We start from the raw sequence: 17,838 nt of genomic DNA, 5'->3' as shown, positions 1-17,838 counted from the left end.
TCTTCCAAAATATAGCAGAGGGAGGATCTCTCCCAAACTGATTCTACAAGGCCACCATCACCCTGATACCAAAACCAGAGAAAGATGTCACAAAGAAAGAAAACTATAGGGCAATGTCACTGATGAACACAGATGCAAAAATCCTCAACAAAATACTAGCAAACAGAATCCAATAGCACATTAAAAGGATCATGCACATGATCAAGTGGGGTTTATGCCAGGAATGCAGGGATTCTTCAATATACGCAAATCAATTAATGTGATAAACCATATTAACAAACTGAAGGAGAAAAACCATATGGTCATCTCAATAGATGCAGAAAAAGCTTTCAACAAAATTCAACACCCATTTATGATAAAAACCCTCCAGAATGTAGGCATAGAGGGAACTTACCTCAACATAATAAAGGCCATATATGACAAACCCACAGCCAACATCATCCTCAATGGTGAAAAACTGAAACCATTTCCACTAAGATCAGGAACAAGACTAGGTTGTCCACTCTCACCACTATTATTCAACACAGTTTTGGAACTTTCAGCCAGAGCATTCAGAGAAGAAAAAGAAATAAAAGGAATCCAAATCAGAAAAGAAGAAGTAAAGCTGTCACTGTTTGCAGATGACATGATGCTATACATGGAGAATCCTAAAGATGCTAACAGAAAACTAATAGGGCTAATCAGTGAATTTGGTGAAGTAGCAGGATACAAAATTACTGCACAGAAATCTCTTGCATTCCTATACACTAATGATGAAAAATCTGAAAGGGAAATTAAGGAAACACGCTCATTTGCCAATGCAACAAAAAGAATAAAATACCTAGGAATAAACCTACCTAAGGAGACAAAAGACCTGTATGCAGAAAACAATAAGACACTGATGAAAGAAATTAAGGATGATACAAACATAGGGAGAGATATACCATGTTCTTGGAGTGGAAGAATCAACATTGTGAAAATGACTACTACCCAAAGCAATCTACGGATTCAATGCAATCCTTATCAAACTACCAATGGCATTTTTCACAGAACTAGAACAAAAAGTCTCACAATTTGTATGGAAACACAAAAGACCCCAAACAGCCAAAGCAATCTTGAGCAAGAAAAACAGAGCTGGAGGAATCAGGCTCCCGGACTTCAGACTATACTACAAAGCCACAGTAATCAAGACAGTATAGTACTGGCACAAAAACAGAAATATAGATCAATGGAACAGTATAGAAAGCCCAGAGATAAACCCATGCACATATAGTCACCTTATTTTTGATAAAGGAGGCAAGAGTATACAATGGAGAAAAGACAGACTCTTCAATAAGTGGTGCTGGGAAAACTGGACAGCTACACATAAAAGAACGAAATGAGAACACGCCCTAACACCATATACAAAAATATACTCAAAATGGATTAAAGACCTAAATGTAAGGCCAGACACTATAAAAGCCTTAGAGGGAAACACTGGCAGAACACTCTATGACATAAATCACAGCAAGATCCTTTTTGACCCACCTCCCAGAGAAATGGAAATAAAAACAAAAATAAATAAATGGGACCAATGAAACTTAAAAGCTTTTGCACAGCAAAGGAAACCATAAACAAGACGAAAAGGCAACCCTCAGAATGGGAGAAAATATTTGCAAATGAAGCAACTGACAAAGGATTAATCTCCAAAATTTACAAGCAGCTCATGCAGCTCAACGTCAAAAAACAAACCCAATCCAAAAGGGGGCAGAAGACCTAAACAGACATTTCTCCAAAGAAGATATAGATTGCCAACAAAACACATGAAAGGATGCTCAACATCACTAACCATTAGAGAAATGCACATCAAAACTGCAATGAGGTATCACCTCACAGCAGTCAGAATGGCCATCATCAAAAAATCTACAGACAATAAATGCTGGAGAGGGTGTGGAGAAAAGGGAATCCTCTTGCACTGTTGGTGGGAATGTAAGTTAATACAGCCACTATGGAGAACAGTATGGAGGTTCCTTAAAAAACTAAAAATAGAACTACCATACAACCCAGCAATCCCACTACTGGGCATATACCCTGAGAAAACCATAATTCAAAAAGAGTCATGTACCACAATGTTCATTGCAGCTCTATTTACAATAGCGAGGACATGGAAGCAACCTAAGTGTTCATCAACAGATGAATCGATAAAGAAGATGTGGCACATATATACAGTGGAATATTACTCAGCCATAAAAAGAAATGAAATTGAGTCATTTATAGTGAGGTGGCTGGACCTAGAGTCTGTCATACAGAGTGAAGTAAGTCAGAAAGAGGAAAACAAATACAGTATGCTAACACATATATATGGAATCTAACAAAAAAAAAAAGTCCTGAAGAACCTAGGGGCATGACAGGAATAAAGACACAGACATACTTGAGAATGGACTTGAGGACATGGGGCGGGGGAAGGGTAAGCTGAGATGAAGTGAGAGAGTGGCATACGCATATATACGCTACCAAACATAAAATAGATAGCTAGTGGGAAGCAGCTGCAGAGCACAGGGAGATCAGCTCAGTGTTTTGTGACCACCTAGAGGGGTGGGATAGGGAGGGTGGGAGGGAGACACAAGATGGAGGGGATATCGGGATATATGTATACGTATAGCTGATTCACTGTGTTATACAGTAGCAACTAACAGAACATTGTAAAGCAATTATACTCCAATAAAGATGTGAAAAGAAAAGAAAAGAAAGAAGAAGTAGCTCCCCGTGAGCTCGTTTGTCACAGGAAATACTTTTCAACTCACATTGGCCAGGTTGGCCACCTCTCTCCCAACTCTCGGCTCGGGCCCCAAACTCTGGTCCCAGCTCTCATCAGGAGGAAAGTGGAGGTTGCCACTCTTCTGTGGGTGGGTGAGATGCATCTCAGCTGGATGTTCCAGTTTCACTATAAATACTTAAATCACTCCTGTAACATCCTAATACCCTAAGGAAGACAATGGCAACCAAGACCACACCCCCTAATTCTACAGGTGTAAACAACAGAAGAGATTATAAAATGCTTAAAGGCCATAACTGACCTCGCTGGGAGTGTCCCATCTTCCCTCTTCCCCTAGACTTTCGCCATACCCCCTGAACGTGTGTGTTCTCTCTAGGATTTTACATGCCGGTCTCCTGCCCCAGACACTTTTCCTGGCCACCTGTCTGCCCCTTCTCCTCATACCTCAAGTTTCAGCATTGATGCAGATCCCTCTGCAGAGCTTTCTCCAGCCCTTTGCCTGGGCCCTCAGAGAACTCTGTCCTTTCCTTTAAAAAGTACTGCACTTTAGTTTGTCTGCTTCCATAGCTGACTCTAAGCTTTGAGGCAAAGGGACTACATCTACAAAGATTATCCATGAACCTCCACATCTAGTTCAGGGATTAGCACATGATACTAGCTCAACTACTGACTAAAAGAATGAAAAATACCATGGAACGTAATACAATAAAGCTTGTAGGTGAGTGCTGACACAACCAGGGCAACGGGTTGTCCAGCACGTAGGGGTGATCCTGCACCAGTAAGCTGGAGAGGCCTGCATAGGTGGCTGCAGAGGGGGCGCACTGGCCTACCTTTTTGGTTTTCACCGTCGAAGCGCAGCAGTCCCCACCGTCATAGTTGCAGAAAGCTCGGTTGTTGATGGCATCACAGTAATTGTCTCCCATGAAGGGCTGTACGTGAGGAGAGAGGCAGGAAGGAAAGGAGGCCTGGTTAGCATGCTGGAGTAAACGGGGGCTGGCCTCTGTAGATATTTAGCTGTATCTCATCTTCTCACAAACCTCCACAGTCAGCCTACCTGGCTTCGAATCCCTATACCCTTTTGGACAAACTACCAGTCCTACCATTTTTTTTTTTTTTTTTTTTGGCTGTTTTGGGTCTTCGTTGCTGCACGTGGGCTTCTCTTGTTGCAGAGCACGGGCTCTAGGAGCACGGGCTTTGGTAGTTGTGGCTCACGGGCTCTAGAGTGCAGGCTCAGTAGCTGTGGCGCACGGGCTTAGTTGCTCTGCGGCATGTGGGATCCTTCCGGACCAGGGCTCGAACCCGTGTCCCCTGCATTGGCAGGCGGATTCTTAACCACTGTGCCACCAGGGAAGCCCACTTCTACCATTTTTAAAGACTCTTATCTAGCCAAGTTTTTCCCAACCAAACTATGGTTATGCTAGGAGACATACTCTTATATGCTGGGTATGCAAAGGCAGCAGGATAGACCACTATGCCCTCCTGAAGCAGGGGGCTCATTTCACTTGAGGAAATGGTATGAAAATTTAAGCCCCCTTTCCCCCACTTTTCCTGGTAGCAGGTAACTACAAACATAATTTACAATAAATATATATGCAAATATATTAGGAAGCTGAATGTAAACTACTCAAGAATCGTAAAGACTGAACGGAAGAATCCCTAGGAACTTGGCATGATGGCTGGTGTATGATTACGGGTGCTTTCTTCGCTAACACAGGAGTACAGATATACTCGATGTCACACACTTTCCATGTTTGCTTTCTTCTTTTGTTCTCAAATAAAACAAGTAAGGTAGGCATTGCTCTTCCCACTTCACACATGAAGACCCTGAGGCTCAGAGCAAGAAAGGGACTTGGCCAAGAGCAACTGGCAGAGGCAGAGTAGTGATTTCAATCTAAGTTGGTTTCTCATTTATTTTTACCCTTCTAGGCTATACCTAGCACATGTTGATTTCTTTCTTTTCTTCCCTGTGCTCCTCCAACTCTGTGATGCTTGAAAGATGAGGAAAAGATGATGGAGTAAAATTATTACTGATCTGAACCCAGAGTCATCTTAGGGGAAAGTCAGGGGTCTCTGCAACCCCCCTAGCACTTGCATTTCCCACCTGAACACTTAGCATGCTGTCTTCTACAGCTTGTGAACCTGTAGTTGGTGCAAGACTGTGAGCTCCTCAAAGACAAGGCCAATATCCGGTTCGTCTCTGTCTCCCAGCCGCCTTGGAGTTTAATGCTGGGCACAACTTGGCTTTTAAAGATGTTTTAGGGACAGATCGTGATCGTACTGGTGTAGTGGAAAGGCAGTTGGCAGGGCTTTAGAAAACCTGGGTTCTAGTCTTCCAAACCTCAGCCACTGGTTGGTTTCTTGGTAATTTTGACTAGGTGGCTTATCTTCTCTGGGTCTCAGGACTCACAGTGGTGAAATAAAGAGGCAGAATTAGACCACTGATTTCTCAAAGCCATGAACATACCCCTCCCCTCATCAAAGGTAATGTTGTGTAACCCTTTAATATAAAAAGCAGATGAAAGTGAAGCCCCTTTGATTACAGTTCGGGTTGGGGGTCTCTAATGCTCAGTGGCTCGTTGACTTTTTGTGGGCTCCCATGAAAAACCCTTTTGTGGGTTTTTTATGGGGAGAGCCAAGTTCACGAGGAGTCCATCCTATGTGGCATCCCCGTCTCTTGCATCTATGCTCCAAATTCACAGTGTTTGTGCCCCCAACTCACGATGTCATTTCATCCCTGCCCTATTAGGGTCTAAAAAAGATTTTAGCAAGGTAGAGCCAAGAACAGAGAGAGAGCTGTACTCAGCTGCGGGTACACATGCACATGGCTGCGAGCACAGGTGTGATGCTGCCGCCTGACTGCCATCATGAATACGTTACCACATGCGTCTTAAAGCAGAGAGGCACAAACAACTGAAGGATAAAACCCTTTGCTCTTTCCGGGCCTTAGAAGATTTGTCTGTGGGCTCTGTTCCCTAAGTTCTTTCTCACATTACATATAAAGACTACTAAAGGAAACCAAATGTCCTTTTTTTTAAAATAAAAGGAACTGGCTTGGTAAAGGAGTAGCTGGAGAAGAAGAGGAAGAAGAAAAATAAAAGAGATTCTTTTTTTACTTGGTCACAGAAAAATATCTCCAGTCTCATTACTAGCTCCTTTCTTCTCTGTACCCTTTCCTGCTGCCACAGCCATGCACCAATCCTCCCATCTATCCATCCACCTTCTATTTAACCCTATCTATGGAATGCCTACTATGCGTTATACATTGTGCTAAAAAAAAAAAAAAAAAAAGGATGTAATAGTGAGTCAATATAGACAGAGCTCCTGCTAGTTTAAGACCTTACATTCTAGTAAGGAGGCAGACTTTATTCAAATGATCACTTATCCTATTGGCCAATTTCAACTCCGATAAGAGTTATAGAGGAAAGGTATGTGATGCTGTTACAGTTAAGAGTAGATGGATGTGACCTAATGAGAGAGCTCCATGAGAGCTCCATGAGAAGCTCTTCTCCATGAGAAGAAGCTCTTCTCCATGAGAAGTCCCTGAGGAGACTGACATGATAAGTAGGTGGGGGTTGGAGAAGGGAGACTTCCTAGAGGGAGAGAATAACATGTGAAAAGCTCTACAACCTAGAGATCGCTCCCGTCTCTGGTATTTCTTATGCTGCTACTTCTACTAATAGTGTGTTTTGGAAAACAATTCATCCTTCAAGATCTAGTTCAAACATCACCCCTCCAAAATGTCTTCCCTACAACCCCCGAGATGCCACGTGCTTCTGCAGCTTCTTACACCTGCTTTGGTTATACCTCTTGGTATAGAGGTTTAGAATTCTTCTTTAACCGGATCTCTTTTACTACACTGTAAGTTCCTTATGGACAGGGAACGTACGTCATCCATTTTTATATCTTAGACTTCTTAGCAAAATGCTGGCAATTTGAGCAAAACTTTATTTAACGTATCTTCCTTAAATGTTTATCTAGTAAAATGATGGGCAGATGGATGGATGGACGGATGAAGGGCAAGAAGATATCCACGTGAGTCAGGGAGAACACAGTACTGTTTTCACTTGACTAAAACCATTGTACTCTCAGTACCTAGGGTAGTGCTGGGCACATACCAGGCACCCAGTGAAGCTTTGATGAGCAAGTAAGTAAATGACTACTTTGAACACAGCTTGGGGCAGAGAGTAGGGGCCTAAAGGGCCCCAAGACCCTTTATCAATCTTGGCTCCTGCAGACATTCCAGGCTGATGGCTTCTCCCTGGACCCAGCAGCTGTACCTCTTCTAAGCATACTTTTCAGCCCCAGATAAGAGAGAAACTATTAGCTCTAAGTTAAGCAGGAAAGGAGACGAGGGGGCACCTGCAAGGGCAAAGGCGATAAGCATCCCTGGCAGAGCTCAGAGCCTGACAGGTGTGGGTCTCTCAGGCCTCAGTGCTGAGTCAAAGACGGGATTGAATTCCGCTGTCACACGGGTTGCCCAGACCGCCGACTCAGCAGAACGAGTGCCCAGGTAATCCAAGCTTCCTTTTTCTGAAATCCTGGACTGATCCAGAGAGAGGTAAGGAAGCAACTGCCTCAGGTCCTTGGCTTTGGTTTTGTCGCTCCTGCTGAATCTTGAGAGAACGGGAGTTTTTAAAGACTGCAGTGTCCTGTGCCCTGAGGAGATGCCCCTGGGGATTCCCTAAGCAATACACAGAAAGAAATGTGACCCAGGGACTGTCCTGTGACATTTACAGGTCAGGGGACGGTTCATGGGCAGAAGGTGGCCTAGTGGAGGAGAGAAATCACGGGCCTGGAAGTCAGGAGACTTGGGTTCATGCTCTGGCTCTGTGTCTGGTATGCTGTGCGGTAACCTTGGGCCAGTGCATCCCCCCTCTGGCCCTCTTTTTCCAGTCTACACAACAGATGAGGATGGTAGATGGCATTAAGAGCTGTGCCAGTTGGCATTCTATCAAATGTTAGACCCGGCTGCTGGCTGGGTGTCAGTTTCCCCATCATCTAGAAGAACAGTCTGGTTGTGACAGTTTAAGAATTTCATCAAATACAAAGTTTTCTAGAGCACAATCTAGTCCTTTTCACCTGGATTTTCCTGAGGGGGGCCTGGGGGCACCACAGAGATTTGGACATCCACCTGAATGTGATTTGGGACCTCCTTTCCATGCCAGCTGAAAAGATTCACAGGGGGCATAGGGGTGCACAGAATGTCTCTGAGTTCCATGGACAGTAGCATGCCCTTGAGAACACAGGTGACGTGCCAAGTGCCCTGGCCCTGCCCCTTCCCAAGCTTGTCACTGATACCCAGGGACAGAGCTCCAAAATGCCAAGTTCCAAGGAATGGTTCCACTGCCAAGTGAGAGAACTGAAGGGTCAGAGGGGATCTTCCACCTTCAGCTCAGTGGTTGAATCTAAGGTGTCCAAATTACCTCTGGAGTTGAAGAATGCGTGAATGACAAAGACATATGGCAGAAGGAAATGATCTGCAATTAATGGTTGCAGGAAAAGTAGAATTGAAAAAACAGAAACTGTCTCATGTGGTTCTGTCAGAGTTAAATAAGGCAATGTTGGTAAAGTGCCGGGCATATTGTAGCTACTAAATGAATATGGCCTCGTCCCTCCCAACCTCCCTTACGGAAGCAATATTATGTTGAACACAGGCTTCGGAGCCAGAAACACCTGGCTTGGAATCCCGACTCTGTTAGCCATTAAATGTAGGTTTGAGTGTCTTTGTTGATATCTCTGTGCATCAGTTCCATGACCTATAAAGTGGGACTGCTGATTCCTGTCCCAGAAGTCTGTTAAAGGGATATTTATAGCACTTAGTAGGTACAGTAAATGGAAGTCATGATTAACATAACAATAACAGTAATGGTTGTAGCACCATTTTGAGGGACTCACCTCACAGCCTTTGACACAGTGAATCAGAGCAGGGTGAGGATACCACTTCAGACCAGCTGTGCAGACAACTCTCTGCAGAGAGACGGAGAAAGAGGTCAGATGGGTTTGGGGCTGGTACCACATTCAACCACCCAGCCCTCTTCTTGGATCTTCCAAGTGCTGGCCTCACCCTGGCATTTCCATGGAGAATTTGCCCAGGTACCTGCAATAACAGGATCCATAAGACTAAAATAACGTTTGTGTTCACCGTAGGTGTCACGATTCTGTATTCCCCTAGCAGGAAGAAGGGCTGAGGAGAAGGAGAATTGGGGGACCGAGACATGATCAGAAAGACACTTCAGAAAATTCCTGGCTGACGTCTGCCCCATGGACAGAGTCGGGGATAAGGTGGGAGGAAGGAGGAAGGGTAGCGTGCACATGTGTGCACACGTGAGTGTGTGCACGTGCATGTGTGCGTGCACGTGCGTGTGTGTGGCTACAGCAGGAAGATGGAAGAATGGTGTGGAACAGGGCTTCCCAAAGTAGGCGCTAAGGACCACTCGAATCACGATCACATGGGGGCACACGGAAAAGGCAGATTCTTCAGCGCCGCCTTGGGTCTAAAGAGTCCGAATCTCTGAGGCCAGGGCCTGGGACTCTGCATTGTAAAAACAAGCCTCCCAGGTGACGCTGATACACATTACAATTTGAGAGCAGTGGCCTGGAGGATGCATGAAATAACCTTTGGTTCGGAACCCTGGAGATGCAGAGAACCCTTTCTGCATCCACCTGCCACCGGGCCGTGCGGGCTAGGCTCCCAGTTCCTGAGGCTGCCCACACCCGTATCTCTGTGACTTTGTTCCTGCCGTTCTCCTTCACTGAAAGCCCTTCCTCATCTTGTCACCTGGAGAATCTTTACTTATCTTTTACATCTCTGTTCAAGACTACCTTCCTCAATACTCTGTCATGGTCTATATGGGAAAAGAATCTAAAGAAGAGTGGATACATGTGTATGTATAACTGATTCACTTTGCTGTACACCTGAAACTATCACAACATTGTAAATCAACTACACCCCAATAAAAATTTTAAAAGAAATACAGAATATGTAAACTTAGAATGAAAAAAAGAAAAGACTACCTTCCTCTGTGGTGATCTCCCAGCCCTCTCAGGCAGAGCTTCAGGTATACATACATGTATTTACTTATAGCCTCCCGTAATAAAATAATAATTATTATTATTATACTAAAATGTACTGAGTGCATTCATGGTGCTAATTGCTTTACTCATTATCTTATTTATTTCTCACCACCATGCAGTGGGGTGGGCATTAATCTTGTATCATAAGGAGAATAAATTCCCCAAGCTCCACAGCTGTTAAGTAAAGGAACCAAGACCTGAAACCAAGCAATTGTTCTGGGAAGGATTTAAGGCAGCTCATAACATAAAATCCAACACAATAATTTCTTTTTAAGTGGGTGAAAAAAGAAAGATAAATAAAACTAGGAAGAGGGCTTCCCTGGTGGCGCAGTGGTTGAGAATCTGCCTGCCAATGCAGGGGACACGGGTTCGAGCCCTGGTCATGCCGCGGAGCAACTGGGCCCGTGAGCCACAACTACTGAGCCTGCGCGTCTGGAGCCTGTGCTCCGCAACAAGAGAGGCCGCGACAGTGAGAGGCCCGCGCACCGCGATGAAGAGTGGCCCCTGCTTGCCACAACTAGAGAAAGCCCTCGCACAGAAACGAAGACCCAACACAGCCATAGATAAATAAATAAATTAATTAAAAAATATATATATATATATAAATAAAACTAGGAAGATAAAATAGCATCAGGACTAGGGCTAACATAACAATCTTAGAAGCTCCTTTTTCTATTCTGCCCTAGATGCCTTACTTTTCATGCCATATTACAATGATTTCTTAAAAAAAAATAAATAAAAGCAAATTAAAATAACCTGGGGGCAAATGCTTAGATTCGCGATGACAGGTGACTGTGCCAGGGAGCAGCCCCGGAAGTCTCTATGATCAGGGCGCTCTCTGCTGGCTGAATGCCAGTTGATTAATTTTAATTAAGAAATGAACATTCACATGGGCTAGAATGTGGAAAATCCATGGGACCAGCCATTCTCTCCCCAAGGGCAGACCTATATGGGAGCAAAACTGTAATTAGGTTTCTTGGTGAGCTTGGAATCCCGTGACTCCAAGATCTGGCTGGGTTGGGTACCTTTCTTCTCTGCCCCACTGCATCTCTGGTTCACCCTTGGGTTTTCCATGCCTAGAATGGTGCCTGGTACAAGGAAGATGACCAGCAAATATTTACGTTACAAATGAATGGATCCATTTCAAGATAGAGATGATTTTACCACGGGACAATTATTTTCTTTACCTGTCCTCCTCTCTTCTAGAGCAGCAGAAGAGCATTTACGATGCCTAGCAGAGCATCTAGTTTAGAGGACCAGTTTAGTGTAGATTGAATTAATTAAAGATCTTGGACAAACAACTTAACTTGAAGATCTGCCAACCAGTCTCACAATGTGAAATCTACTCTTTAGCCCCTACTGCCTCTGTGGACACTGTCTACCTTCTCCTAAAACACAAGAAGGTGATGTATGGGAAAGACTGAGCAATGAGGCATGACAGACATGGTTGCAATTCTGACTTGAAGTTTCCACTCTGAGGTTAGGTTTTCCCATCCGTGAAATGGGTACTGAAAATGTCATAGGCTTGCTGTGATGAAGCACTGAGATAAATGAGGTAGAAATGGTCAACCCAGGACTAACTCCTACAGGTAAGAGGGCAGGCCCTGGTTTTAGACATCTGTCTCCCCCCGGACTCAGGATGGAGCACAGCAAACAAATACATATTGACCAAGTGAAGGAATGTGAGAACTCCAGTGTCCCTTCCTTCCAGCTCAGCTACTTTCTTGCCCCTCTGCTTCCTAGCCATGGGGGCCAGAAGCAGAGGCCATCACCTGCTTTCATCCTCTGAGAAGCTTTAACCAGACTTCCATCTCTGGGTCTGAACGTCTGTTCCTGGCCAAAATTCAGGGATGTTGGAGGGGCACTTAGGTAATGGTTCAAGTAGTAGAAAACATCAGAATTAGGATCCACGAGGGACTCGATGCCCATTCCTCCCCACTGTTTATTTGAGAGCTAATTTAATCCATCCGTAGGAGTGTCTTGGTGTGGTTGCACAAGTTTCTGTCAGTTGAGGTTTACCTGACGTGAGTTCAGAAAAAGGACTTTTATACTATCTGCATGAGCCTATTTATCTTTCCAAGTCTTTTGGATTTTCCACTATTCCTCAGGGCTGCACGCCCCACCTGTCTCACTACAGGGCCCCTCTGTCTGCAAGGAGGACTGGGAAAGGGGACAGGCAGCAGGAGCTGAAGGAAAGACTAGGCTGTTTACACCATATGTTGGGCGATCCCAGGGGCCCCTCAAATGCCAGCCTTGTTCCTCTTGATGCCAGTGGGACCTCTAGCCCAGTCCAAGCCCTTTCAGACCAGGTTTTGTAAGACAGCTTTCTTCTCTGCCTTGCTGCACAGGAAGAATAGACCGTCTTTTCTTCTTGGCTGTAATGACCATCAGCATCAACACCATCTGCACCACCACCAGCATCATCATCAATAACACCAGGACCAGCATCACCACCACCACGGCCACCACCAGCATCATCATCAATAACACCAGGACCAGCATCATCACCACCACGACCACCCCCCCCACTGTCCTCAACACCAGGACCAGCGTCATCACCACCAGGACCACCACCAGCATCGTCATCAATAACACTATCACCATCACTATCATCATCACCACCACCAGTACCACCACCACCACCATCCTTACTGTCGCAGTACCACTAACAACCCCATCACCATTATCCTTCTCATCAACACAAAACCCTCTATTAAGGGTATATTGTGCTCCAAGCCTTGTGCTTGGCGCTTTTATCTCATTTCATTTTTACCATCACTATGAGATAGGTACTTTTTTTCAGGTGTACAACAAAATGATTCAGTTATTGTTTTTCAGATTATATTCCATTATAGGTTATTATACTGAATATAACTCCTTGTGCTATATAGTAAATCCTTGTTGCTTATCTATTTTATGTATAGTAGTTTGTATCTGTTAATCCCATACTCCTATGTGTATGGGATTACTCCTATGTGTATCCCTCCCTCTTCTTTTTAGTAACCATAAGTTTGTTTTCTATGTCTGTGAGTCCGTTTCTGTTTTGTATATAGATTCATCTGTATTATTTTTCGGTTCCACATATAAGTGATTACCATACAGTATTTACATATGGTTTCTGACTCTGGTTTACACAAGAGGAAACTGAGGCACAGAGAAGTTAAATAACCTGCCCCAAGTCATACATATGGGTAATGACAGTCAGGAATGAAACTCACATCTGTCTTACTTCCACGTCTATAGTTTGAAAACTATATTCTCCTTCAAATTCCTCCAGCCCCCGAACTGGTAAGCATAAAAAAGGTTTCTCTTTTGACCAATGGAAAGACCAAGGTTCAGAGAGGTAGAGAGGCTTTGAGACAAATGTAGTAGAGGCAGAGTGTTTAAAAGCTGAAGCCCAGAGAAGTCTGGCCCCAGGCAGAGCCAAAGACATGAGAAAGTATCTTAAAAGGACCCCCTCACCCTCAGGCCCAGACCTGACTCCCCTTCTGATGTCTTCTGGGATGAGTCCTCTTTTCCCCTTTATTTTTCCTTGATGTATAGGACCTTCTATGAGTGAACTACGGAATTTATTTTTGCTTTTGTTATCTGTTATGGAGTATCTGGCTTTCTTCTGGGTAAGCTTCTTAAAAACCTAGGCATTTTCCACTCTGTATCCCTTGTTTGAAGAATACCTACCATTTGGAGGTGCATAATCAATATTCACTGAATGAGTTAACGAACAAATGACCAAATGAGTGAATGTCTGAGTGGGCCCAGGAGTGAACGAGGAATCGCTGGTCTCTGCACACACCCCTCCGTCTCCGGGCTTCCCCTCCAGGGCACAGGACAGCTCCTTCTGCACAGTGGACAGGCCGGACTTCGTATTCAATCAGAACCATTCTACCTCTGACCTTCAGACTCTCGGCAGGGTTTCCCGTACTGATGCCTTCTCTTTAAGGAATGAATTTCACATCCTTTGTCTGATGTACTGCACATGTTTATTATGTATAACGTGTAAGGCAGTTTCCTTGCAGAACAGAATGCATGAGAATTAGCCCTGGGTTCTAATCCTGATTCAATCACATGAGTTATGTGAATTGGGCAGTGACAACCTCTCAGAACCTCAGCTTCTTCATCTGTAAAATGGTGACAATACTTATCTCCTTGGAGTGTGAAGATACAGTGAAGGGTATATATGGAACTCCCTCACAAACAGTGCCTACATGTCACAGAGAGTCAATAAATGGTACTTTCCTCCCCTTTCCTTAATTCCCTCTCTTCCTCCTTCTCCCTCCTTCCCTTTCTTCTTCTCTTCTTTTTTTTTTAAATAAATTTATTTATTTATTCATTTATTTAATTTTTGGCTGCACTGGGTCTTCGCTGCTGCACGCGGGCTTTCTCTAGTCGTGGTGAGCGGGGGCTACTCTTTGTTGCGGGGCGCAGGCTTCTCATTGCGGTGGCTTCTCTTGTTGCGGAGCACAGGCTCTAGGCACGCGAGCTTCAGTACTTGTGGCTCGCGGGCTCTAGAGCGCAGGCTCAGCAGCTGTGGCACACGGGTTTAGCTGCTCCGCGGCATGCGGGATCCTCCCGGACCAGGGCTCGAACCCGTGTCCCCTGCACTGGCAGGAGGATTCCTAACCACTGTGCCACCAGGGAAGCCCTCTTCTCTTCTTTTCTTTCCTCCTTCCATCCCCTTTTTCAGAAGCTCTTTAACAAGCCAGGATCCCAGCTACCTAGAGGCACGAGGTTGTGAGTGGCATTTGCTGTTGGGAAGCTTTCTCGGCACCCTGAGCGGGGGCAGTGCAGGGCAGATTGGAGGTGCTCCTTAGCAGCTGATGGAAGAGAAGCTGACCCCAGATTCTGGATGTCCAGCCTGGAAGAGTCTGTCTCATCCAGAGGTTGTAAGCCAACAGCTTCCGGGCTATACAACCCACAGAAATGTTGGGTTTGGCACACAGAGTGCTTAACAAAAGTCAGAATCACTTGCCAATATATAAAACATGAGAGACTTCTTATTTTAAAAACTCCAGATTTCTTGTACTCAAGAAAAAAAGGAAAATCTGGCCACACTGAACCCACATTTCCACACTGTCACACTCAGCTAGAGGCTCCCCCTTTGGCAGCCAGTGTGTGTTTTCCACAGTTGACCACAGTCTCCACCGTTCCCTGCAGTCTCTCCAGCATTGAGCCTGAGGGGTGTTTCCATCTATCATCGAGAGTTTGCACTGTCTTGCTTATTAGATTAGAGGAAGGTTTCTCTGTATCTCTACTGCTTTCAAAACTGCATACGTGGGAGGGGGCTTTAAAGGGGGGAGAACTTAAAGGAAATGAAAGGACAGAGTGTTTTTCTTTATGAAGGTAAAACATATGCCTAAAAAGAATTTCATCAGATATATACTCTAAGATTCCAGTAACATGAAGTTCAAAAATAAGCAAAACCAATATCTTGGTGGTGTGGGTACTGCCTGCCATGGAGAAGGGAAGGCCTCTCTGGGGAGTTGGAAAGGTCCCCACCCTGATCTGGGTTTCACGAGTGGACACAAACATAAAAATTGATCAAGTCTAATGCTTAAGATTAGCATGTGAGCTTAATCTCAACAGGAAAAACTTCAACTGCATTTGTAATATCTCATTTCTTAAGTTGGGCAGTATGCACATGGGCAGTTGTTTTATTTTCTTTAAGTCCCTCTGTGTCTGTCTGATGTATTTATAGTAAATACTACTGCTACTGCTACTGCTACTGCTATGGGCTGGCCAAAAATTTCGTTTGGGTTTTTCCGTAACATCTTACAGAAAAACCCGAACAAGGTTTCTGGCCAGCCCAATACTCTGCCTCAGTATTTAAGATACAAAATCACGTGCTTGGCCCGCTTCAGCCACTTATCGCACCTGTCCGGTTCCCATCGGTGTGTGAGTTTGTGACTCTTGATTTCAGTCTAGCTCTTGTTTCACAGATGGGGCAACTCTGGCACATATAGCAAGCAGGTGTTGAACCCTGGTCACCTGACTCAGCCACCATAGACATTTAGGGAGCATCTACCGTGTGCTGGGCACTTGAGGGGTGCACCAGGGTAAATAAGGTGAGCACGGGTCTGCCTTCACGAAGGTCACCAGTCCTGCACGTGATCTCAGTGTTGATATTCCACTCATCTAGGTGGTCCTCATTCTCGTCATATGTGCCAATACACGTAAAGTGCTTAAAACAGCCTGTCACGCGGTAAATGCCAGTGGTGGGTCGCAGCAGGCTTGCGTGGGCTTACGAGAGGCGACAGTGCTGATCTCTTGCTACTTGTGTTGAGTGACGGCCACTTGGAAACCCAGAAATCTGCTATGGTGAGACTATTTACGCCTCAGGAACTGGCAAGTGCTACGAATCAGAGGGTGTATTTTTGTGGAGAGCCAGGTGTGAGTTATTTCCCGGCTGGTGAGCGATCGTAAACATTTTGCCTTTATTATTATTATTGTAGAGGCTGCAGGGGTGGCTGGAGGAGTAAACGGCAGCATCAGGCTGACCTGGGTCCCTCTTCAGTTCCTCGTAGGCAAGTGGCTTCTACCTCTGAGATTCCATTTCCTCTACTGAAAAAATGGAGTCTAATCCCCACCTCATAGGGGTGTGTGTGTGCGTGTGTGTGTGTGCGTGTGTGTGTGTGTGTGCGCGCGTGCAAATCAAGGCTGGAAGGTGTCTGATCCGATGCCCGATTCACAGCAGGCATCCATTAAATGTCAGCTGTCATCTCTCCCTCTCTTATGCTGGGGACAAATGTGACAGTCGCTGGCGCGGAAGCTTGGCCCTGACCGTCTACCTTGTGCGGGCGCTCAGAGGTGAACCCTCAGAAAGCAGAGGAGCGATCCAGGGCCTGCCTTGGCCTGGCAGTGCCGCACCGGCAGCTCTGCTTCTGTAGCTCTCACCACAGAAGGGGCCAGGGTGCAGGCGAGGCCAGCTTTTCTGCCTGGTTCCTGGAAATCATCAGTCTCTGCCCTTCGCCCTCCTCCCTTTTTCTAGCACATTTTTTCCTCCTGGATAATGAGGCCTCCGGAGACCAGTGGAGGTCTGAACCTCGTTATGGCTCTCTGGGTAGGCCGGCATCAATAAAGGCCGGCGGACCAGGGAACTGGGTGGGGGGCTGGAGCAGGCAGGCAGCGGGTGGGCGACTGACGAGGGGGGCGCTTTGTAGACTTTCAAATCCCTAGATTTATTTCACAGTGAATTATAACTGAACTCTGTAGTGCCTGGGGCTCACAGAGGGAAGGGTGGGAATTCACCCAGGGGCAGCGAGGAAAGGCCTGAGGGGGAGACGGGTCGGGGAACCCGGTGTGGGTCCCAGGCACGTGGGAGGTGAGCGAGGTCTCCTGTGCTCTGTGTAGAGTGTAGGTCCCTGCCTTTGCTGGGTGGAAATCAGGGTGGAGTAGAGGCAGGGCGGGATGGAGTGCAAGGAGCTCCCGGTCAAGATCCTGCCTCTGCTTCCTGGGGTGACCTGGCCCAGTCCCCTCCCTCTCTGAGCCTCAGTTTCTCCATCTGTACAATGAGGGGCGTGTATCTGATGATCTCCAACTTCCTTGAGACTCTGACAGACAGCCTCTGTGCGTGCGCCTGGGCATGTACAGCCCATCAGAGTACATGGGGTGCTCGGTGAGGTGAGGGAAGCAGGGTGCGCTTGTGCAGGTCCGGGAGAGTCAGGCAGAGAGACAGACAGAGAGAGACGGAGAGAGCAGTGGGGATGGAGGGAAAGAACGTGGGCAGGAGGGAGGCAGAGCCAGGTCACAGAGGTATCAGGAGAAGGGAGAGAAAGAGCGTGAAGAAAGAGGCAGGAGAAGAAATGAAGCTGGAGATGGGCAGAGAGCGGGAGCGGGGAGGACGAGGAAGGAGGGGTGGAGAGCCCTGGGGCGCATGGGGGGCGCAGGGGGCCGCTGGCCAGGCCCAGCGCCAGGCCCACAGGTGCAGAGTGCTGCGTAAGCCCTCACAGCCGTGCCCTCAGCTCATCGGGGAAACAGTGCACCCGGCCTCGGGATCTGCAGCGGGCGGGCAGACGGCAAGGCCTCCAGCGCCC

The 17,838-nt window shown here is 46.2% G+C and overlaps 1 protein-coding gene and 1 long non-coding RNA gene across 2 annotated transcripts in view; one reads left to right on the top strand and one right to left on the bottom strand.

Annotated features, from left to right (window-relative positions):
- The window catches only part of PAPPA (pappalysin 1), a 252,937-nt gene that overhangs the window by 24,670 nt on the left and 210,429 nt on the right, over positions 1-17,838 (bottom strand). The window contains exons 20-21 of the mRNA XM_033427347.2: positions 8,630-8,701; positions 3,565-3,663 (exon numbers count right to left, since the gene is read on the bottom strand). Coding sequence (XP_033283238.2) covers positions 3,565-3,663; positions 8,630-8,701 — 171 coding nt within the window. The remainder of the gene's footprint in view (positions 1-3,564; positions 3,664-8,629; positions 8,702-17,838) is intronic.
- LOC125964678 (uncharacterized) overlaps positions 1-17,838 on the top strand; it is a 138,726-nt gene that overhangs the window by 11,853 nt on the left and 109,035 nt on the right. The window lies entirely within an intron of this gene.

The sequence above is a fragment of the Orcinus orca genome, chromosome 6 (assembly GCF_937001465.1).
Source record: "Orcinus orca chromosome 6, mOrcOrc1.1, whole genome shotgun sequence".
Taxonomy (NCBI): Eukaryota; Metazoa; Chordata; class Mammalia; order Artiodactyla; family Delphinidae; genus Orcinus; species Orcinus orca.
This window is presented reverse-complemented; position numbering and strand designations above follow the sequence as displayed.